The 22,345-nt window shown below is 54.5% G+C and overlaps 7 protein-coding genes across 8 annotated transcripts, besides 6 other annotated features; 6 read left to right on the top strand and 1 right to left on the bottom strand.

Moving 5' to 3' along the window:
• Positions 1 to 790: 790 nt before the first annotated feature.
• Positions 791 to 2,617, top strand: EKO05_0010436 (uncharacterized protein; the record flags this gene model as incomplete). Its single annotated transcript, XM_038943044.1, has 2 exons — positions 791 to 2,319; positions 2,371 to 2,617. 2 exons carry the CDS (start codon positions 791 to 793, stop codon positions 2,615 to 2,617), a joined length of 1,776 nt encoding a protein of 591 aa, XP_038794239.1.
• Positions 2,618 to 2,683: 66 nt separating this feature from the next.
• Positions 2,684 to 2,797: a tandem repeat.
• Positions 2,798 to 3,045: 248 nt separating this feature from the next.
• On the bottom strand, positions 3,046 to 5,211 carry EKO05_0010435 (Translation factor guf1 mitochondrial; the record flags this gene model as incomplete). The annotated part of the gene is made up of 1 exon (XM_038947084.1): positions 3,046 to 5,211. The coding sequence occupies one exon, from the start codon at positions 5,209 to 5,211 to the stop codon at positions 3,046 to 3,048; it is 2,166 nt and encodes a 721-aa protein (XP_038794240.1).
• Positions 5,212 to 5,248: 37 nt separating this feature from the next.
• Positions 5,249 to 5,280: a tandem repeat.
• An 8-nt stretch (positions 5,281 to 5,288) lies between these two features.
• Positions 5,289 to 5,314: a tandem repeat.
• Positions 5,315 to 5,316: 2 nt separating this feature from the next.
• Positions 5,317 to 5,343: a tandem repeat.
• Positions 5,344 to 5,386: 43 nt separating this feature from the next.
• Positions 5,387 to 5,411: a tandem repeat.
• A 236-nt stretch (positions 5,412 to 5,647) lies between these two features.
• On the top strand, positions 5,648 to 6,992 carry EKO05_0010434 (Mitotic spindle checkpoint component mad2; the record flags this gene model as incomplete). Of its 2 annotated transcripts, XM_038943136.2 has the most annotated exons (8): positions 5,648 to 5,830; positions 5,890 to 5,915; positions 5,965 to 6,003; positions 6,057 to 6,085; positions 6,137 to 6,282; positions 6,333 to 6,406; positions 6,461 to 6,730; positions 6,781 to 6,992. In XM_038943136.2, the coding sequence occupies 8 exons, from the start codon at positions 5,648 to 5,650 to the stop codon at positions 6,791 to 6,793; spliced, it is 780 nt and encodes a 259-aa protein (XP_038794241.1). The 2 variants fall into 2 exon arrangements, with proteins under 2 accessions (XP_038794241.1, XP_059493735.1); XM_059637752.1 differs by having other exon boundaries at positions 6,461 to 6,992.
• Positions 5,728 to 5,760: a tandem repeat.
• A 1,349-nt stretch (positions 6,993 to 8,341) lies between the features above and the next one.
• On the top strand, positions 8,342 to 11,119 carry EKO05_0010433 (uncharacterized protein; the record flags this gene model as incomplete). Its single annotated transcript, XM_038943172.1, has 3 exons — positions 8,342 to 8,722; positions 8,788 to 9,321; positions 9,371 to 11,119. 3 exons carry the CDS (start codon positions 8,342 to 8,344, stop codon positions 11,117 to 11,119), a joined length of 2,664 nt encoding a protein of 887 aa, XP_038794242.1.
• Positions 11,120 to 13,062: 1,943 nt separating this feature from the next.
• Positions 13,063 to 15,676, top strand: EKO05_0010432 (uncharacterized protein; the record flags this gene model as incomplete). Its single annotated transcript, XM_038943096.1, has 5 exons — positions 13,063 to 13,136; positions 13,184 to 13,308; positions 13,364 to 13,552; positions 13,619 to 14,507; positions 14,563 to 15,676. 5 exons carry the CDS (start codon positions 13,063 to 13,065, stop codon positions 15,674 to 15,676), a joined length of 2,391 nt encoding a protein of 796 aa, XP_038794243.1.
• A 2,303-nt stretch (positions 15,677 to 17,979) lies between these two features.
• On the top strand, positions 17,980 to 20,688 carry EKO05_0010431 (phosphate metabolism protein 7; the record flags this gene model as incomplete). Its single annotated transcript, XM_038943188.1, has 3 exons — positions 17,980 to 17,991; positions 18,049 to 18,526; positions 18,581 to 20,688. The coding sequence occupies 3 exons, from the start codon at positions 17,980 to 17,982 to the stop codon at positions 20,686 to 20,688; spliced, it is 2,598 nt and encodes an 865-aa protein (XP_038794244.1).
• A 696-nt stretch (positions 20,689 to 21,384) lies between these two features.
• Positions 21,385 to 21,853, top strand: EKO05_0010430 (uncharacterized protein; the record flags this gene model as incomplete). The annotated part of the gene is made up of 2 exons (XM_038943132.1): positions 21,385 to 21,523; positions 21,576 to 21,853. The coding sequence occupies 2 exons, from the start codon at positions 21,385 to 21,387 to the stop codon at positions 21,851 to 21,853; spliced, it is 417 nt and encodes a 138-aa protein (XP_038794245.1).
• Between the last annotated feature and the right edge of the window lie 492 nt (positions 21,854 to 22,345).

Raw genomic sequence — 22,345 nt, 5'->3', positions numbered from 1 at the left:
GGGTTGCTGTCGCGCTAGCTTTCCCCACACTTTTTTCGTCTCTCTTTCTCTATTGACTCGATATGCTCGTCTTATCTGCGATTTTCCTTTTTCAATCATGTGCATACTGCTTCTTGATTGCTGCTAGGGCGTTTGACTAACACTTCATGTACGTCGTCAGCCGGGTTGTCATCACCAACGGCATTCGTGAATTCCGTTCTCCCACGTGTCACACCCAAGCACGCAATACTCAAAACACCAGAAGTCCAGCAGATTCATTTGCATCTAGCAAGACTGCAAGTGGTAAAGGAACTACAAATATCTCATACACACAACCCAGAGACAGCCCATGTTTCCTGAATAACCCCAAATGTCGGTATTTAATACGAAGAGTTGGCAGCCTTGCGTTGGCTCATCCTGCGTTCGCGCTCCAGCAAATCAACACCGAGTCATGTCGCACATCCTATTTGTCTCCCTGAGGAAGGTGCCACCGCAAACGGCTCAGCGCGTCCACAATGTCCTGCAAACCAACAAATCGCTGCGACGACACGGCAAAGGATCGCTATTCCCGTGTCAGAGGGATGCTACACTAGACGCGGAAGCATGCCGCACTCTTGCCGTCGCTGAAGCGAGGGATTCTGCCACTGGCTGATGTTACACTGGCGCAACGCTGGTACAAAGCTTTTCTTTACGTCGAACCTCACATTTCATTCTGTCCGTTTGCGCCTCATCAATGAACGCTGGGTGACTACTGTTGCCCACTCATCGCCGGACGGACGCCGTAAGCGTAGACTCAAGACTACAAGGCAGGATGGGTTTCAACGACAAGGAAGTCACCGTTGCCTCGTCGTCCGCCAAGGAGACATCGCCTTCGGTCAGATCTCATGCATCCAGAAAGTCGCATGTCGAAGAGACTCGGCGCGAGGATGATCACTCTTCGATTTCTTCGGCATCAACCGACTCCCTCAGCGATGCGGACGATGTCAACTCCATACACCAGTCTCTCAGTCGCAATGCCGGCCTCGAGGAGCCAGGTGACAAGTCCATGGCACACATCACGACCATTACAACCAACATGACTACAGATCCACGGTATGAGATTGACTTTGAGGATGGCGAGAACCCCCGGGACTGGCCGATGGCTAAGAAGGCCTTTGTCATATTCATCATGAGCTACTCAACCCTGGTGGTAGTCATGTATTCGACAAGCTACACCAGCGGTATTCCTGGCATGATGGCAACCTTCGGCATCCACTCCAAAACGCTGATCGTTCTCGGTATCACAACCTACCTGGCTGGGCTTGCCTGTGGGTCGCTTCTTCTCGCACCTCTGAGCGAGATGTACGGCCGCAGACCCGTCTACCTCATCGCTGTTGCCACGTTCACAGTTCTGATCATACCGTGCGCGTTGTCCAACAATCTGGCTCAAATCCTCGTCGTGCGCTTCTTCGGCGCCATCGCCGGCGCTGCCATGATTTCAAACGCCCCAGGCACCGTGTCCGACATTGTCAGTGATGACTATCGCGCGCTCGCCTTTAGCATCTGGTCGCTCGGGCCCATGAATGGACCGGTGATCGGACCTTTGGTGGGTGGTTTTGTGTATCAAGCCCTGGGCTGGCGATGGACAAACTGGGTCGTCATGATCGGCTCAGGAACATCCTGGCTGCTAGTCTTCCTCATCAAAGAAACCTACGCGCCAGCGCTGCTCCGCGCCAAATCTGCGAAGAAGCGAAAGGAAGAGAACGACTCCCGTTGGCACTCACGCTACGACGACAAGAAAGCCTTCCTGCCCATGCTGCGAGAGAACCTTTACCGCCCGCTCTCCATGGCCATCAACGAACCCATCTGCATCTTCTGGAACGTCTACATCGCCCTCGTCTACGGCGTGCTGTACCTCTGCTTCGTATCGTACCCCATCGTCTTCTCCGAGCTGCGCGGCTGGTCACCAGGGCTAACAGGCCTGTCGTACATGGGGATTGGCATCGGCGGAGTCTGCACCATAGTCAGCGAGCCCTTGCTCCGCAAGATGATCAACGCGCACCCCAAGGACCCAGAGACAGGGAAGCCGTACCCGGAAGCCATGGTCAGCGTCGTGTGCATCGCCGCCGTCGCCGTCCCCGTCGGCGAGATGATCTTCGCATGGACGTGCACGCCGAACGTGCACTGGATCGCACCGCTTCTCGCGGGCGTCCCCTTCGGCGCAGGCAACTGCGGCGTCTTCATCTACGCGTCCAACTACCTCGTGAACTCGTACGGCATCTACGCCGCATCAGCGCTCGCCGGCAACGCCGTGCTGCGCAGCGCACTGGGCGGCGCGCTGCCCCTTGCAGGCCCCAAGATGTAAGTCCCCGGACATGGCGTCCTCTACATGCTCGCTCACCCCCCCACCAGGTACGCATCCCTCGGCCCGCACTGGTCCGCAACGATGCTCTCCCTGATCGAATTCGCACTCATCCCCATCCCGCTCATCTTCTACCGGTACGGGGGCAAGATCCGCGAGAAGAGCGGGCTGATTCGGCAGATGCGCGAGGACCGGGAGAAGCTGGACAGCCGGAAGCGGCGGGCGGCGGAGAAGACGGGGCGGCGGGGGGTTCTAGAGGAGAAAGCGGAGAAGGAGAAGGAGGAAATGGGTGTGTAGAGATGGTTTGATAGCATTGAATTAGATTGAATGGTGTTGTAAAACTAATTTCTACTATAAAGAGATGTAGTAGTAGTAATAGTAGTGATAGTAGTAGTAGTAGTAGTAGTAGTAGTAGTAGTAGTAGTAGTAGTAGTAGTAGTAGTAGTAGTAGTAGTAGTAGTAGTAGTAGTGGTAGTATACAACACATACACATATATAGCAAGAACTCAGCACCTACTTAGCTAACAGCTTCTAGGTTGTCTACCTAATCACAGTAGCAGAAAACAAAGAGAGCAGCGTGTTAAAAGAAGACAGGAATGAATGTGTAGAGACAGCTCGATAGGCTAAGAACGGATAGGGTTACAAGACCAGTCTATTTTGTGGGGATATATACGAACAAGTAGTGTACAGTGGATAGCTAGATGCATGCAGCGAGCATACGGCATCTACTTGGCCAAGAACTTTTGGAAGGCTTCCTGCTCCACCACGACGTTGCCGACGGCGCGCAGCTTCTTGCGGCCCTCCTTCTGCTTCTCGAGCAGCTTCCTTCGGCGCGACAGATCGCTCGCGTGCAGCTTAGCCAGGACGTCCTTGCGGAAGGGCTTGATGGTGGCGCGGGCGACGATGCGGCGGCCGGCGGCGGCTTGGATGACGACCTCGAACATCTGGCGGTCGACGTGCTCCTTGAACTTGTCGACCCACAGGCGGCCGACGCGGTCGATCTGGCTCGTGTGCAGGACGCGGGAGACGGCATCGACGGGGGAGCCGTTGACGAGGAGGTTGAGCTTGGTGATGCTGGAGCGGTGGAAGCCGGCGTCTTCGTAGTCGAGGCTGGCGTAGCCCTTTGTGCTGCCCTTGAGCTTGCCGAAGAAGTCGTCGACGAGGTGGGAGAGCGGGAGGTCGTATTTGAGGATGACCTGGGTGGCGGTGAAGAAGGTGAGTTCTCTTTGGATGCCGCGGTTGCCTTCGCACAGTTTGATGACCTCGCCCAGGTACTCCTGGGGCATGGTGATGGTGGCCAGGACGTAGGGCTCGTGGACCTCCTGGACGCGCAAGTGGAACTCGTCAGCGTCGGGGAAATCGTTTGGGTTTGTGATGACGGTCTCGGTGCCGTCGCGCCAGAAGACCTTGAAGGGGACCGAGGGCGGGGTGATGATGATGTTGGCGCCGTGCTCCTGGCGCAGTCGGTCCTCGAAGACGGAGCAGTGGAGGGTGCCGAGGAAGCCGAGGCGCCAGCCAGCGCCCAGGGCGTCGGACGACTCCTTCTGCAGGGTGACGGAGCGGTCGTTGAGGATGATCTGGTTGATGCTGTCCTCGAGGTGCTCGAAGTTGTCCTGGTCGGTGGGGAAGGCGGCGACGAAGACCATGCTCTTGGGCTCCTCGAAGCCGGGGTAGGGCTCGACGAGCTTCTCGCTGCCGAGGGTGGTGTAGGTGTCGCCGACCTTGGCCTCCTGGCTGCGCTTCATGCCCGGGTTGAAGTGGATGTAGCCGACCTGGCCGGCCTTGAGGACCGTCTGCGGAGTGGGGTCCGGGTACATGATGCCGACCTCGCCGACGATGTACTTGAGGCCGGTGGCGAAGGAGCGCACCGTGTCGCCGGGGCGGACGAGGCCGTCGAAGACGCGGACGAGCAGGATGACGCCCTTGTAGACGTCGTACCACGAGTCGACGAGCAGCAGGCGCAGGGGCGCGGCGAGGTTGCCGACGGGGGCGGGGATCCTGTCGACGACGGCGGGCAGCAGGGCGGCGACGTTGAGGCCCGTCTTGGCGGAGACGAGCACGGCGGCGTCAGGGTCGAGCTCGAAGGTGTCGTGCATCTGCTCGAGCACGCGCGGCGAGTCGGCGTGGGGCAGGTCGACCTTGTTGAGGACGGGCAGCAGGGTCAGGCCCTGGGCGAAGGCGAGGTAGAAGTTGGCGACCGTCTGGGCCTGCACGCCCTGGCTGGCGTCGACGAGCAGCAGGGCGCCGCCGCACGAGGCGTAGCTGCGCGAGACCTCGGCGCGGAAGTCGACGTGGCCGGGCGTGTCGACGAGGTGCAGCAGGTAGTCGGCGCCGGCGTGGTTGTAGAGCATGGTGCACGTCTGCGCCTTGACCGTGATGCCGCGCTCGCGCTCCACGTCGAGCCGGTCGAGGATCTGCTTGTTGCCGCCGGGCTGGATGGTGCCCGTCAGCTCCAGCAGCCGGTCCGACAGCGTGCTCTTGCCGTGGTCGACGTGCGCCACGATGCAGAAGTTGCGGTACCGCTCGATTGGGATGGCTGCGATGCGTTTCTCGAGGTCCGACGGTGCGCGGAAGGCCTGCGCGTACCCTCTGGCCAGCCGTGGGGGAGTGAGACGCTCGAGGTGCGACGGTGCGCGGAATGCCTGCGCGTACCCTCTGGCCAGCCGTGGGGGAGTGAGACGCTCGAGGTGCGACGGTGCGCGGAATGCCTGCGCGTACCCTCTGGCCTGCCGTGGCGGTGGGAGGCGCTCAAGGGCGCCGCGTGTGGGTGCGCGTCCATGGGTGTGTCCATGGGCGTGTCGAGTGTTGGGCAAGAGCAAGCCATGAGGGCGCGCTCGCTGCGCCCGCCAGCCCTGCACCAGGCTGCTCGCGGTCCGGACGCATGATCGCATGGGTGGGCATGAGACCAGACAACGATGCGTGGCTGTTGGCAGTAGGCAGTGGGCAGTGGGCAGTGGGCACGTTAGTATGGCACTGGCACTGGCACTGGCACTGAAGTCGTAGTCGTCGTCGTCGAGCTCGTCTGGAAAAGCTTCAGCCCGGCGTTCCTTATCTAATCAGCCCCATCCACGCCCACGCCCACGCCCACGCCTTCTCTCACTGCACCGTCCTGTCCCCACTCACCACTACGCCGCATCTGTCTACCAGCCTCGACCTCACGTGCTCTGACCCTACGCCGTCCCATTCCTGCAACCTACCGCGTCCTTGCTGTTCACCGGCGCAGACTGCCCTCCTGCCCCCAGGTCAAGTTGCCGCGTCAACAGCCTCCCCATAAACAACCCACCTCCACACCCAACGCCGCCCATTGACTGCCACCACACCCCAAACATGTCCGAGCCAAGGACCACCAGGTCTTCCAAGACCGCCTCGTCAACTTCGAAACCAGCATCAGCCTCGGCATCAACCTCGTCAAAGTCGACCTCCAAGTCAAAATCAAAGTCGTCCAAGACCGACGGTGCAAAGGTGCACAAGCTGGCTCTCAAGGGCTCCTCCAAAATCGTCAACGAATTCGTAAGTCTGCCTCCCCACGACCGCGTCCGCTGCACCAAGACTCACCGTCGCTACCACAGTTCGAGTACTCTATCAACACCATTCTGTAAGCCACGCTAGGGTCCGCACCCCTAGACCGCAACTTACCGCTGTAGGTTCCAACGAGGCGTCTACCCTGCAGAAGACTTCACCGCGTGAGTGCATCGCACTGTGGCTACCGGCTGTGGCACCTTCTGACGGCGCACAGAGTCAAAAAATATGGACTGACCATGATGGGTGTGTGGACCGTTGCGCGCCGCTAACAACCTCCATCACTAACGCACGCAGTGACGGCCGACGACCAAGTCAAGGCATACATCAAGAAGATCATGTCGCAGCTCAAGGAGTGGATGTACGGCGGCAAAATCACCAAGCTGGTCGTCGTCATCACCAGCAAGGAAACCGGCGAGCATGTGGAGCGCTGGCAGTTTGACGTGAGTGTCGCCCGAGGCTGATGAGCGAAGCCAGTCCTAAGTATCCGCAGGTCCAGATCTTGGGGAAAAACGCAAAGACAAGATCGTCCAAGACTACAACCGACCAAGAAAATTCGGTTCCAGAGTAAGTGCACCGAGGACAAAGGGAGCCCCACTCGCGCTAACGCTTAGTGCCAAGCGGGGGCGAGGCTGTTCCAGAAGAGAAGACGGAAACCGAGATTCAGGCTGAGATTCAGTCCGTCTTTCGACAAATCACTGCCTCGGTCACTTTCCTGCCCATGCTTGACGGCAACTGCACCTTCAATGTGCTCGTGTACGCCGATGCGGATTCGGACGTGCCTCTGGAGTGGGGCGATAGCGACGCCAAAGAGATCAAGAACGGCGAAAAGGTACAGCTGAGAAGCTTCAGCTCGAGCAATCACCGAGTAGATACGCTAGTGAGCTACAGGTATGTTGAGTCCAATATCATGGTACATGTGTTGGGACTGATCCCTCCAGGCTTGGGGAATAGCCTCGATCTACAAACACTACATCATTCGTTGACACGCCTATCTTTGCGCAACCCTGTTTCTCCCCTGTATTCCTCTGCCGCACCTACAAGCATGTCTTACCGGCAGCGCCGGGCGCATCTCCGGTCCGGCACTGCGACGCTCCAGAATGCAAGAGTCAACAAGTCTCAACCCCCCGAGCATCGCCACCTTGTCGATTGAACAGTGCAGAGCGGACGACGACACGCTGGACCAACAAAGTGCACGCAAGTTGGTAGCATCGGTCCCTGTTTTCATATACCCTCAGCTCTCGGCAAGGCGAAGGCGTTCGCCTGGCAGCGATTTGGCCGACTAAAAGGCGGACCCTGGACCAATATATAACCACTCTAAACAGTCTTACCGTATACAGCAGTCAACTACGTATCTTCGTAACAGCAAGGAACGCTAGGTTGGAGCTAGCATGGCGTTGTTGGCGTTGGGGCACTAGACTGAACCTAAAGCGGCGCCCTTGCCGCATTGACATGTCAGCGCACCCTTGTTGCATTGGCTTATCGCACCGCAGCAACGTACAATGTCCCCGAAAAGGTGCAGCAGCCTTATCTACAGTGTCAATACATATATGCACGCGCTCCAATACAGGGCTGCACGAGACGGCACAAGCATCAGCAGCTTTAGGAAGGTCGAAGTGGACGGCTAATCTCCACCTAGGCTCTCTGCCGCATTTATGCGACTCTCCGGCTGCGAAACGACGCTGCGGCTCCGTAGTCGGTAAGACTATCGATTTGAAATTTACCGCGTAGTACGTACCTTGCGCAGCTCAGGAAAGTCTGCTATTAATACGCCGACTGTAGCGGGAGAGCGACCTCTAGTCAGGGGTGCTAGCCTGCCATGGCGCTGGCTACCACCGAACGTTCGTCAGGCTAGAGACAGCCACTCGGAACACCGCAGAAAGCCACTACAACCTGGTCGACCATCTCTGGCCCAAACTATCCACACAGAGTCCAGCCCCTAAGTTGTCCATCGCGATGCATTTCTTACGCTGACAGACGCAGCTTTTGTCAATCCATCGCTGCAAGTGCCTTCCTTGGTTAGCCACACGTGGGTTTTAGTTCGTTGAGCCCTGCCCGTTGCGGAACGGACCAGCCTCACGACCAAGGAAACTTTTCACAGGGCAGCTTGGCTCGACCCGGTTCAGGTGGATCTGCCGCAGAACTCCCCAGCTCTCCTCAGCTGCGTCCAGCGCGAAAGCCATGGACCCACTCTTTTGATAAGCTCCTGGCAATCCCCCTCTCAGGGACTAGTGGCCGCCATGGGCCTGGTGGTGATTTTCGATCTGGGCCCACAAACGAGTCCAACATGTCACTACTGTGGTTTGTGAGACGGTAGCCTTGGCCGAATGCAAACTCATTTATCCCGGCGCCTGCCCAGTGTAATGGCTACTCGGTTTCCAGCGCATCTACCAGGCATTTCGCCTAACCAAAATAACACTCTTTACACCTATTGATAATTGACAATACATCACTCGCTACCACCACACATTCGTTCCGGTGCTTATCAGCACGAGCATTAATATGGGTTTCTTCAAGATTGGCAAGAAGAAGACGGCGGATGTCGAGCTGTCAGAGAAAGTTGGAGATGCCGCACAGCCAGTTGCACCTTTCACACCCTCCGCGCCCAGATGGCCCGGAAGTCTAGCATCGCACAATGGCTCTTCTGCCGACCTCAGACGAGGAAGCCAGATTATAGATGGCGCGGCTAATTTCCAAGACGCAAAGTGCGACGTCATGGCCCAGTGGCTTCACTCAAAACAAGAAGAAAAGATTTGGACAAGCGGTGAGCCCGGCGAAGGCGTGCTCATCAAGAAGACGAAGGGCGCGTACGCATATTGTCCGGCTGGGCTTTTCGAGGATGGCACTGGTCTGTACCAGGCCGTTTCCGCGCTGAACGTTAGGGTATGTCTACATCCAACGAACATCTGCGTTGCAATGGAAAGAATGAAAACTCACCGTCCAACTAGTGTGCTATGACTGTCAACACTCAGGTCCTGGAACTGTTCGTATCTTCGAGGCCTGACGAGCACTTCATCCAGATACACCGAACACTTCGTCTCCAGGTCGTTCCCAACATCGCCGCCCTGCCACACTGCCAAAGGCATCAATCTGCTGCATTCATCTCCGACACTGCGACCCTCCTCGTGTGGGAAGACGAACCTACAAGACTTATCGAACGCGCAGAGTACATCCAAGACGCTTTGATGAAAATGTCTTGGAAGTCTGAGCCTGTTGAAGGCGAGGAAGCAAAGGGCGATGGCAAGAAGCCGTTCGTCCAGATCGAGGAGTACGACGAGATGACAGAGGAGGAGGCTGGTATGGATGAGAAGCCTCGTGAAACTGTTCTGTGGCAGAGTATCTACGAAGCCGCCACCATCGCAATCCTGATTGCCTGCATTGGCTTCGGTTGGAGGTGGGTTGCTGTTCAACACATCCAGGACCCGAAGTGGATACGTCTGGCGTTCATCATTGTCGTGCCCGCACAACTGTGGCTTGGTCTGGTAGGTTATCCTTCTGAAGTTCACACTACAGTCGTACTGACGAGTCCAGTTCTTCTTCCAGTCCCTCGTCAACGGCCTCGCCCAACTGTTCGGCCCTGTCGGGCAGTTGGAAAGGAACACCAAGTATTACTCTGGCAAGGCACCCCGTCGTCTTCAGCGCGATACGTTCGGCCCCCTGCCTCATGTTACCGTTCAGATGCCTGTGTACAAAGAAGGTCTCCGTGCTGTTATTGAGCCCACCGTTCGTTCCATCAAGCAGGCTATCTCCACCTACGAGCTCCAGGGAGGCACAGCCAATATCTTCATCAACGACGATGGTATGCAGTTGATCTCCGAGGAAGAGGCCAGGGCCAGACAAGAATACTACGACGAAAACCAGATCGGCTGGGTCGCCCGTCCCAAGCACAACCCCAAGCCCGCCGATGGCGAGAAGATGTTCATCCGTCGCGGGAAGTTCAAGAAGGCCTCGAACATGAACTATGCCATGCGTCTGTCTGTCCAAGTCGAAGAGATCCTTGCCACAACCCCCCGTCACGCCCAATGGACCCAGCACGATGAGAACGAAGCTTACAAATCTGCCATGCAGCGCCTTCTCGATGAACGTGAAGGTGAAGCCTGGTCCGAGGGTAACATCCGCATGGGCGACTACATCTTGATTATTGATTCCGACACACGTGTACCCAATGACTGCTTTCTCGAGGCCGTCTCCGAGATGGAGCAATCACCCCAGGTTGCTATTCTCCAGTACGCATCCGGTGTCATGAACGTCACCAACTCTTTCTTCGAGAACGGTATCACCTTCTTCACAAACCTCATCTACACCAACATTCGCTTCTCCGTAGCCAACGGCGATGTCGCCCCTTTTGTCGGCCACAACGCTATCCTCCGCTGGTCTGCACTGCAGAACATTGGCTACGAATGCGAGGACGACGGCTGGGAAAAATGGTGGTCTGAGTCCACCGTATCGGAAGACTTCGACATGGCGCTCCGCCTGCAAGCTGAGGGCTATATTGTACGCTTGGGCGCATACAAGAATGGCGGCTACGAGGAGGGCGTGTCTCTCACCGTCTACGATGAGCTGGCACGTTGGGAGAAGTATGCATACGGCTGCAACGAGCTCATCTTCCACCCCTTCAAGGACTGGATATTCCGTGGCCCCTTCACAAAACTCTTCCGCACCTTTATCACCTCCAAGATGCCCATACACTCCAAGCTGACAATCTTGGCTTACATTGGCACGTACTACGCGATCGGTTCGTCGTGGATCCTGACGCTTATGAACTATGTCATCATCGGTCTGTTCAATGGCCATCTGGACCACTACTACCTCGACTCATTCAAGGTCTACTTCTCCATCGTCATCATCTTCACCGCACTAGGCAACGTCGCGCTCGCCGTGCTACGCTACCGCATCGGCGAATCAGGCCTCATCCGCGCCCTTTTCACCAACCTGAAATGGGTGCCGCTCTTCACCATCTTCCTCGGCGGTGTTTCTATGCACGTGTCGCAGGCGCTCGTCTGCCACTTCTTCAGCATCGACATGCAGTGGGGTGCTACCTCCAAGGAACTCGAAGACATCTCCTTCTGGGAAGCCATAGGCGACGTGGTCAAGAAGTTCAAGTACACATTCATCTTCTGCATCACCATGACCGCCGGCATGATCTGCATGGCCTTTGTCGTCCCCGAAGACTGGCAGATCCGACTCATCACCGCCGTATTCCCCATGGGTATGGTCGTCAGCACGCATTTCCTGCTGCCTATCGTACTCAACCCGCAGCTCATGACGTTTACATGGTAGATTGTTTTGATCTTTTCTTTTTCCTTTCTCTATCCTCATGTCCTCTCCGGCTGGCTGGGCTTGGTTTGTACCACTCTCTCATCACGATGCATAGCACTCGCTCTACACACATATTATATAAGGAGACGGCGAATAATGTTTGAACCATATTCAGGCGTTTTTCTTTCTTGGAGGGTGTTTGGATCAGCGAAATGGTGCATATACACATAGAAGTTACGGAGCAAAATGCGCACACTCGTTAGTTGTTGTTGCACGTTACCTAACGCTAAACGCAAAAAACAACTTCCGAAGTAAACTCATCTTTTACATTCATAGCTATGTTCCTGTTGGCGTTTGCTGTAAACGTGTGTGTACAAACACCGACTTCCCCAGCCTAAGACCCAAATACCTTCCCACCCCGCCCCGAGCCCTCTGCGCCTCGGCAACATACGCAGTCGAAGGGCGATTGACGACACCCGTGGCGGCATCCGTGCATGTCGCTGGAATCAGTGGTCATGACTGGCACTCAATGTGTAGAACACTACGAAGAGGAGTGGATTTCGGGATGGGAACATTGGTCGTTTCTTTCTGCGAATTCACAGATAAGAAAGCTACTGACGAAGATCGAGACACAGAGAGCTCATCAAGCTGGGTTGACAAGTTGAGCGACAGATATCGATACCTCTTGGAGCCGTTTAAAACTTTTGCGAGGTATGGTCTGTGCTTGTCGTTCATTGACGAGGGAAAGAAAGCGTGGTGTTCTGGTACGTCGTTGTGGCAGTGCTCTGTGGTTGACATCTCCCTCTTTTCCCTCCTATCCTAGTCGTTCGCTCCAGCAGGCTTTGCTCTCGCAAATGTCACTCGCATTCGGGATCTTCAAGGCGAACGAACCAGTTAAGACTTGGCCCCTAACGCGGCTGTTCTCGCTAGTCGCAGCCCGTCTGCGACTCACGCTCGCCACCTAATTGGACCGGGCTTTGCTGCGTTGTCGCTCATCATCTTGCAGAATCGCATGCACCTTTATCGAGCCATCCCCGTCTTTATCACATCTACAAGGATGAGTACACGTCTGCTGCATCGGGTATGCGTGCTGGACGTCAAGATGAGGCCTATACCTGGTGGTACAACGGACCTTGCGCACTCACACTTAACATTACGCACCGCACGAACAGAGCTGTCAACCGAGGGAGGCTCCCACGCCAGGTTTTAGGCGTCTCATTGAGTTTCGAAGCGGTCATGTGGCGGCCACGAAGAGTAGGCATCGTAGAGGTCGGTTCCGCTGCTTTTCAGATAGCTACCAAACGATTGGATGGGATTGCCGTCCGTTAAAAGCAACGGGCAGACCACCATCATGCAATTTGGTTCGCCGGAGTGGATACCGGTGATGATCAATGAACGATTGTTCATCTTACAGGATCTGAATCCCTGTAGAATTTGGACCGGGCAGCCACGGCGAGGTTGTACAAACCCCACGATTTTTTGCTTTTGAGCGATCACGAAGGACGTCGCCCATCGCGAGAGATATTAATACTTTCGTTTATGGACAGGATGAGGTCCAAAGATGATTTCCTTCCTGACATTGTCTTCACGATCTGTTGGACGAACTCTAAAATCACACATCGCCGCTAGTGGTTCACTAGCACCAATGACATCAGTCCAGCCAGATCGGCCTCATCTCCCCACCCCCGTACCTGACATATCGTACATGCCAAGATGTTGAATCTACCTACTTTGAGTATGGTGGCTCGCGTTTGCCCGTTGCAGCGAACGCAATGCTCAGAGGACATCCATGTTGATGCATGTCATGACGTGAGTCTGAAGGATCTGACAACTCCACACAGGCCGCAGACAAGACCTGGGGATCCGAGAACATGGTTTAGACATATGCTTCGATAACCGTTGATCATGTCGCCGCGAACTACGTTCTGGTTGCGTCCTGTTGTGTAGTTCACTTGGAGAACGCAATGGCGAGATATCTCGGACTAAGAGGCGGAAGCCTTGCGACTGTAATCAGTGCTGTCTGCGGACTGTGCTTCTTGTAAGTTATGCTTTGGTGAACGTCAGGCTAGGTGACTGACAGAATAGGTGCTTTGGCTATGCGCAGGGTGTCATGGGCGGTCTTTTGACTGTACAACCTTTCCTCGACCGCTTTCCTCAAGTAGACATCTTGGATCCTGCCCAGACATCGTTCCACGATGCGTGGGTCACAGGTAAACTTCAGCCTTTTGTACACACTGGAGGCAACAGCTAATTTGGCATGTACAGGTCTCGCCGTTGGATCGTGGCATCTGGGATGTTTGGTTTCCGCCATCCTCTGCATCTTCGTCAGTGACTCCCTCGGCCGCCGACGGACGCTTCTTCTCGGCATTACACTCTGGACTATTGGCGAGATTATCCAAACATCATCATACAGCTTCGCACAGTTCATCGTAGGGCGAGGAATTGCCGGCTTTGGTATGTACACCGTCTCGCCTTATATCACAGATGTGGCGAAGGAACTTGACTGACATAGACTTCCAGGCAATGGCTTCACCACATCCACCGCCCCTGCATACCAGGCAGAGTGCGTCAAGTCGCACCGCAAGGGAACCATCCTCATGATCAGCGCGGGTGCGTTCGTCGCCGCTGGATACGCGCTCTCGTACTGGCTCGTGTTTGCCTTTGCCTACCTCGAGAACTCATCTGCAGCTTGGCGGGTTCCCATCGCTTTTCAGATTACATTCGCTCTACCCGCTATCGTGCTGCTGTTCTTCCTGCCAGATTCACCGCGATGGCTCATACTGACAGGACGAGAACAAGAAGCGCTGAACGTGCTCGCCGCCCTGAACGATACCGATGTCGATGATTTCGAGATCAAGGACGAGTTCTTGCAGATCAAAGATGCTATCTTGATCATGGCACAGGGCTCAACAGCAAGCATGTTCTCGAACCAGGAGCGACGTGGCTTCCATCGTGTGGTTCTCGCCTACTTTGTCCAGATCTTCCAGCAAGGAACAGGTATCAATCTTGTCTTGCAGTATCTCAGTTGGATCTTCCTTACTCGCATGTCGTACTCCGGATGGCTTGCACGTCTCCTTGCTGGATGCTCTGCCACTACATACTTCACTGCAAGTTTTGTTGCGGTTGTTGGTATCGATCGCTTCTGGGGTCGAAGGTCGTTGATGATGTTTGGTGCTTCCGGTATGAGTGGTTGTATGATCCTCATCACCATTACACAATACCTCTGGACCGAGCGCAACGTCGCCTGCACAAGGATCGCTAGTACTGTGTTTCTCTTCGCATTCTCCATGTTCTTCGCCATCGGTTGGCAAGGAATGGCATGGCTTTACCAAGTCGAGATTGTTCCGCTGAGGATTCGTGGCCCGGCAAACGCAATGAGCACTAGTGCCAACTGGATGCTTAATTTCATGTAAGTTCACGGCTGCATCGGTTGCAGGCAAGGAAAAATATTAACAGTCCGCCAGTGTTGTCTTCATTACGCCAATTGCCTTCACCAATATCGGTTACCGCACCTGGATCATCATCGCCGCGACAAACTTCGCCATCATCCCTCTCGTTTACTTCTTTTATCCTGAGACCGCATTCCGTTCGCTCGAAGAGGTCGACGTCATATTCGCACTTGCCGATGAAGAACCCGGCAACCCCTGGCTGAACGTTGTGAAGATCAGCCAGAACGAGCCCTTATGGTTTGGCAAGCGCGGCGAGAAGCGACTAAACTTCCAGTATCAGAACAGCTCTTGGCACCGCAAGCTGATGGGCAGCAGTGGCAGCAGTGGAAACGGCACTGGAAGTGACAGAGCCATGAACGAAAAAGATCAGGCAGCAGAAGACTTTAACCGCTCACTCCAGCCTGCAGAAGCCGGTGTTGGCATCGTCACATCGAACTGTTATGCAGGTCAAAACTCAGTGTACAAAACTACAGCTCCAGAGTCGCCCGTCGATCCTCAGCTGTCTCCTAACTCGGAAGATACCTCACCGATATCAACAACAGGCAACAGGAAGCTGCGCAGGAAGAGCAGCCGGACCCACCCTCACAACTGTCAGCATCATGACTCTCTCAGCAGCGAACCGACACTTATACACGCCGACTCACTCGACAGCGCTGACCCTCCACCAATCCACAGAAACAAAAGTGATAGGGATACATGGTACCAGAGTAAAGAATCTCTTGCGTCTGCTGAAGCCACTGGAACACACTCCCGTAGGAATTCGACTTCACCACCCTCTCCACGATCGCCGCCTCCCTCACGCGGTCGACAAGGCCGCCCCCGCCCAACAACAGCAGATACACAGCGGAGCTTTTTCCAAAACGACGACGATTCCGATCACCACGCCATCACAGCCTATGAGCGCATCGAGACGGAATCACTCAGCTCGGTCAACTATCCTGGTAGACTCGACACCGATGTCAGGAGGGGTTTCATGCACACAGCGAGCGGGCGGGACACGTATCTGCCGGACGGGCTGGTTGAGCAATTGAGAGACGGAAGTGTGGAGCGGAGCGTAGAGAGGAGGATGAGCGCTGGGAGTACAGACGGAAGACGATACGCCGCGAGGGACGCTGTGAGAGCGCATTGACACCACAGCGAGTTGACTTTGCTCGGCGTTTGGGTGAAGGTAGCGACATGAGCGATGGTAAACGGCCATGACTAGTTGCAAGATTATATCCGTTGTTGGATACTTTCTCTCTGTATCTACTCGCGTCTCAATTCTTTCCACCACTTGTTTTACATCAGGCTTTGCCATCTCCCACGTACAAGGAATTCCTGATCATCCGTGCAGTCAGGTTAGCACACTAAACGCGCGGACCAAGCATCCCCTGCTATATTCCGACGGTCTATTGTTGGCAAACGCAAAACCGTCAGGTCCGTTTCTCTCGGGCTCAGACTCTCCGGATCTACACCTTCTCGCGCTCCGACCCAGAAGAAAACACAGAAACACTCCTCCGGAGTTGCCACGTAGATACGGACACACGTGCCATCTCGACTGCGACAGAGCGGTGCGGGTGCTGGGGTTCGCGTGCTCAATGGACGGGGGCTTTACGGTTCTTGAATGCAGCCGAAGGTGCTCGAGTAGACGCTATGACTTAGCTGCGCCATCTGCGCGGAACTACGTCGCCAAGTATTGGCTCTTGGTACGGTGTCCCATCCTCGCTCACGCAGCGGTCGTATTCATGGGGCTTTGACGTGTGCGGAGCGTGCCGGCTGCAAACAAAGGTAAGGCGCGTGCCCTGAGCACGAGAAGATGGCACGATATGTGAGGTATGGTTGTTGTTCACGTTGATGGGTAGGTGGTGTCCTCTGTTTTGCTTAGCCTACCATAGCGATGGGTCGTCCGATGGGAGAAGGCAGGACTCATATTGACACGCTAGATTGATGGTCGTTTGAATGATGATCACGTGTCAATTCAGTGATGATTACGATCGAAGGGTAGAGCGCACATGAAACTAGCCATGATTCAATGGCACTACGATGGCAATGAGATCTGGAGGACCACGGCTTCCTACTGAAGAGCGATCATAATCCAGCAAAAATCAAGACTTGATGGTGTCGAGCGAGGTCAATTCCAACGTCGTTACTGCGAGACGCTCCACCATGGCACCATCTTCGGTGTCATTTCCTTTCGGCCGCCGCAGCCCCTCCTCGGGGAAAGCCGAAAGAAAACATGTGGCTGTGCAACAACAGACGCTCATTGACGCACAGGAACTCAGATGATTACCAGTAGCGTGAAGACACGATGCCTCGAAGCCGCTGACATGGGTGTTGAGCTGAGACTATTCTACGGAAGAGTAGCGCAGGTCATGTGTTGCGAGTCGCAGGTTCGGCGGTTAGGAGATTTGCTGAACGCAGAGGCCAGGAGAACTGTTTGAGTAAGATCACCCCGTGGCTTAAGATCTAGATCGCCGTGAGCAGGGGTCTGTAACGATTTTCATTGCCCTGATTGACAACAGAGGCTATGTCGAAAATTTTGAACTGTTGTCGCAGTTCGTAACGTGCGCAGCAGTGTGCAGTTGCACATGTAACGGTTGCCATAGTTGTTGACGGCGATCGAGGGGTGATTCGACGGTACGATGGATGATATCACAGGTCTTTGTGCGCGTGTCACACTCAACGAGTTGCAACGATCGACGCAGGGGTGCTCAGCAGGAATTGGAGCCTGTTTTTGACCAGAGCAATCCAAGCCCTGAGATGGACGAAATGGAGCCATTCAATGCCTTGTTCGATCAATAACGTCATGTTTCCGCTGAGTTTGAGGCGATCAGGGTTCAAAGTGTGCTTTTGATGCCGCGTGCACAGATTTTGGATGCACGTCGATGCTCGTAACGCGGGAGACCGCCGTAGCCCCTGAACACACGAATCAATGCCCTGCCTTTGGTGTACTCAAACTCGGCGGCTTGCCCTAGCGCTTTTGACGTGTGCATGCTGGCGAGCGACTGGATTTGGGATCGCGACTCGGCTTGCAATTCACCTCGGGATTTGCGCAGGGCACAGCCCCCGTCAACGGGCATTCCGAGATGCAATTCACATGCCAGTGACAGCAGCGCCGCACCTGAGGCTGGTGCAGTGGAGACGAGGGAGCTTCGTCAAAGTCTGGACTCTGGATGCTGGGCAGAGAGCAGAAAGAGCTGAAAGATGCTGAAGCCGAAGTTGGCCAATCAACCACTAGCGTGCAATTACACTCGCCCTTGTCTGAACCACTGGGCCGATTAGAGCAGGGGCCCCACGTCATTAGGGACCACTACTTGTAGCTCCCGCATCCTGTTTGATTGTATTGCGCCGCGACGACCTCTTCGCTTTTCACATCGCACAGCCACCTGCTGCGCGTTAAAGAGACCGTTCCTTCGTCCTCGAGGGCGCAAAAACTTCGCCTATACGCCCACCATGTCGTCCACCGTGAGCAAAAAAAAAGGCAATGCATTACACGAGCTTGTACTGACCTTATCATAACAGGGTGGACAAACTGGCAAGGCCAGAGATGCGCCGAACGGGTTGTCGTCCATGCTGTCGACTCTTATTCCTGCAGCGATTCTCGCCGGTGCTTTCGTGACAGCCTTCTTCATCGCGCGCAAATCCTACCGCAGAGTGTACGCACCGCGGACTTACCTTGATCATCTTGGGGTCCAGGGGCAGACTCCACCCCCGCGTAGAGCCTTGTTTGGTTGGATCAAGGACTTCAAAGGCCTCAAGGACGAGTACATCCTGGATCACCAGTCCATCGATGGTTACCTTTTTGTGCGCTTCTTCAAGACGATGATCGTTTTGTGCTTCTTGGGATGTCTCATCACCTGGCCTGTTCTGTTTCCGGTCAACGCAACTGGTGGCGCCGGCCAGGAACAGTTCGATATTCTCTCCATGAGTAACGTCAAGCAGACCAAGACTAACGTCAACCGCTACTACGCTCATGCCATCATCTCGTGCATCTTCCTGGGTCAGTTCCTCAAAAGCGGAGAGTCACAAAATCATTCATACTGACATACCACAGGATTGGTCATGGTTATCATTGCGCGCGAGTCCTTCTACACCGTGAACCTACGTCAAGCCTACCGTCGTTCACCATGGGGTGCAAGTCGTCTATCCTCGCGTACCATCCTGTTCACCAATGTCCCCAAAACCCTCTCTCAGAGCGCCCTGTTCGAGATGTTCCCCGGCGTGAAGCACGCCTGGGTTGCTTCCAACACCAAGGAGCTGGAAAAGCTCATCGAGGACCGCGACAAGACCGCCCTGAAGTTTGAAGCTGGCGAGGTTCAGCTTTCGGCTGACGCCAACAAGAACAGGATGAAAGCTGAGAAAAACAAGAAACACTTTGTGAACGAAAACGTGCAGGATGGCACCAAATGGTTGAATCCTAAGGACCGCCCCACCCACAAGCTCAAGTTCTTGATCGGCAAAAAGGTCGACACCATAGAGTATGGACGTCAGCACCTAGCTGAGCTGATTCCCAAGATCACCGCTGAGCAAGACAAGCATTGGAGCGGCAATGGCGAGCTCGTTGGTGCTGTCTTTATCGAATTTGACACACAGAGACGCGCCCAGGATGCATGGCAGATGATGCAAAACAACAAGAACAAGCCCAATTCCAAGATGCAGGCCCGTCAACTTGGTGTTCAACCTCAGGAGGTGGTTTGGAACAACTTGCGAATCAGCAAGCCTGAGCACTTCGCCCGCTGGGCTGTTGCGACCGGTATCATCTCTGTCATGGTCATTTTCTTCGCCATCCCTGTCGCTTTTGTTGGTCTGATTTCAAATATCAACTACCTAGCTGAAAGATTCTCCTGGCTCTCTTGGATCCTCGACATTCCGCAGGTCATTCTAGGTGTTGTTACCGGTCTTTTGCCTTCAGTCTTGCTTGCCGTCCTGATGGCTTTGGTACCCATTTTTTGTCGCCTTATGGCCAAGTTGGCCGGTTACGTTACTTGGAGCCAGATCGAACTCAAGACACAGAGCTGGTACTTTGTCTTCCAGGTTGTTCAAGTCTTCCTTGTCGCCACCCTAGCAAGTGCTATCACTTCCGTGGTTAACAATATCCTCAACGACCCTGGCAGTGCTCTAAGCCTTCTTGCGGAGAACCTACCTAAGGCCTCTAACTTCTACATCAGTTACTTCATCCTGTTGGGATTGTCTTCAGCCGCTGGTACACTCCTCAATATTGGTGGCTTCGTTGTTGTCGTTCTTCTTGGCCGTGTTCTTCCTGGAAAGACTCCTCGCAAGATCTTCGAGAACCTCACCAAGCTTTCTGCGCCTGCATGGGGATCCGAGTTCCCCAAGTGGTGTAACTTGGGTGTCATCGCCATCACCTACTCTGGTATTGCTCCTTTGATCATGGGCTTCGCCACTATTGGTTTCTGCCTCGTCTACATCGCCTACCGCTACAACTTTCTTTACGTATATGAGACCAACATCGACACCAAGGGTGAGGCCTACCAGAAGGCATTGAAACAACTCCTCACCGGTGTTTACCTTTCGGAGATTTGTCTTATTGGTCTGTTCGCTATCGCTACTGCAAAGAACCCTCAGGCCGCCGGTCCCCTTGGCATCATGTGCCTGCTGCTGGCCATTACCATCATCTTTTCTGTAACTCTAGGAGCGGCCCTCAGGCACGAGGAAGCCCGCCTGGCCTACACTGATCCTACCCCACACAACGGCCAACTAGAGGACGGCCACCGTGATGCGAGCCGTGAGAAGTCCGACTCTGCCCCTCTTAATGTTACCGATGCCGACCACGCCCCTCGTGCTTCCCGCATTCCTGGTTTCCTCAGAAAAATTATAAATCCAGAGCGTAACTCATTAAGCACTCTCTACGACACCCTGGACAAGTTTTACCACATTCCCCAGGAGCCATTGCCCACTCAGATCCAGAAGCGCGCCTTCTTCAACCCGGCCGTCACATCGCCTACGCCTGTTATCTGGATTGTCCGCGATGACATGGGCATCAGCGAGCGTGAGATCAGGGAAACGAAGAAGACTGTCCCTGAGCTGCACATGACAGACGAGCAGGCCGTCTTCAATGAGAAGGGCAAGGTCTATTGGAAGGGTGTCGAAGATGGTCACGCCAGGGAGGCACCGATCTTTGACGAGCGCATTGTCTACTAGTGGTAGGCGCTTCTCTAATTTGCTTTTCCTACCCTCTCAGTACTCTCCTACCACACCGGCAAAACGGAATTGGAGTCTGACGATACTCTCGAGGATAATTATTCTGTTCTTAACCCGATACCATCTATCACATTTTTCTTTTCTCTTCAATTGTTTCCGTTGACGATGCCGATGTGCGATAAATGAAGAGAGATTTAGTCTCACGAACAACAGCGAAGCAGATATATCCAGGTTTGCGCTTTACCATTTAAGTAGTTGAAATGCAAAGATGCAAGTCAATGATGAGCCTGTTCCCTAGCTCGTCTTCTGTTGCTGTTGTAGGCGTTGACAATCACGACAGTCGCCACCACGACAGCCAACACCGAAGCTAAGTCCACTGCCCCATCGAGTGCCACCTTTTTCGCAACGGCTGTGCCTTTGAGTGGCTCGCTCATGTTGTTGCTTTCACGAAGACCTTACCATGAGGTGGTTGTGACATCATGCATAAGGGTCCAGTGTTATTTCATCATCGCTCGCAACGTCGAACTAAGAAAATGTGCATCATCGCAATCGCGAGAGCAATATAAACGTCAGCTACTTCGCTGCAACTATCCTTCATACATCACAAACAGTCTTCACGCAAGTCACCCGCTACCTTACTTTTCTCCGATTTGCCCCAACCCAGGTTCAGAAGATATTTCCCAGACCAGATCAATCATGTCTGCCGAATACAAGGGCCAGAACCCTCTCGATATCGCCAAGCAGGCTGAAAAGGACCTCAACTCACATGCCAATGTCCACGGTACCGATCCCAACACAGCAAACCCGAACCGCGGTCCCAATGCAAGTGACTCAGGTACATACCCTTTCCACATGCTTCTGTTTGCACCACCAACTAACGACTCCAGCAATCGAGTCCGGTATCGATGAGTCCGCGACCAGCAGATTCCCTGGCGCCACTGTCACAGTAGGCTCTGGCGCATCCGGCGCTGGTAACAACCGCGATATTCCCGAGTCCGAGGGTGGTTCTATCAACCCTGCGACCGGTCAGCTGTACAAGGCTGGTGACTTCGAGAAGGGTGTCGGGGCACCTGAGACCAAGGATGCTAGTTATGCAAAGAACCACGGTGGTGAGCCAGATGCCAACGTGCCCGTAAGGCAAGGACAGGGCCAGACTGGTAGATAGAAGAGTTTAGCGGTCGATACCATAGATATGACATAGCACTGCGCTGAAAAGTCAATGACCCTAATGTATGGACTAATCTGATTGATTGTTGATACTTTGACTTTTAGTGAAACGTCGGAGAGCAACCGGTGCCATTTCGCTCAAATGTGCCCAGCCAGAGCCTAGATCAGCTTACGAAACAAAGGTTCAATTCTTCTCATGTGTTCAAATAGCCATGCCCGTCACATCTGCGTGCGGCCGCCTTTTTCTTTCGAACGTGATCTCTTCAACCAACCACGGCAGTACGACATCACATTCCTCATAGGGCTCTTGCGGACCAAGCACGCTTCTGAGAGGCTCAGATCGAACAGTATATTAACGTGTCAAGGCGTGCACACGGAATCGAAGACAAGCCACCGTGTGTACGCGATTGGAAGTCCCAGCAGTTGCAATGCGCTTCCACGGCTATTGTCACTGACATGAGGAGGTAAGGAACAGAAGTAGAATCCGTCC

The sequence above is a fragment of the Ascochyta rabiei genome, chromosome 19 (genome assembly GCF_004011695.2).
Source record: "Ascochyta rabiei chromosome 19, complete sequence".
In the NCBI taxonomy this organism is placed as follows: domain Eukaryota; kingdom Fungi; phylum Ascomycota; class Dothideomycetes; order Pleosporales; family Didymellaceae; genus Ascochyta; species Ascochyta rabiei.
This window is presented reverse-complemented; position numbering and strand designations above follow the sequence as displayed.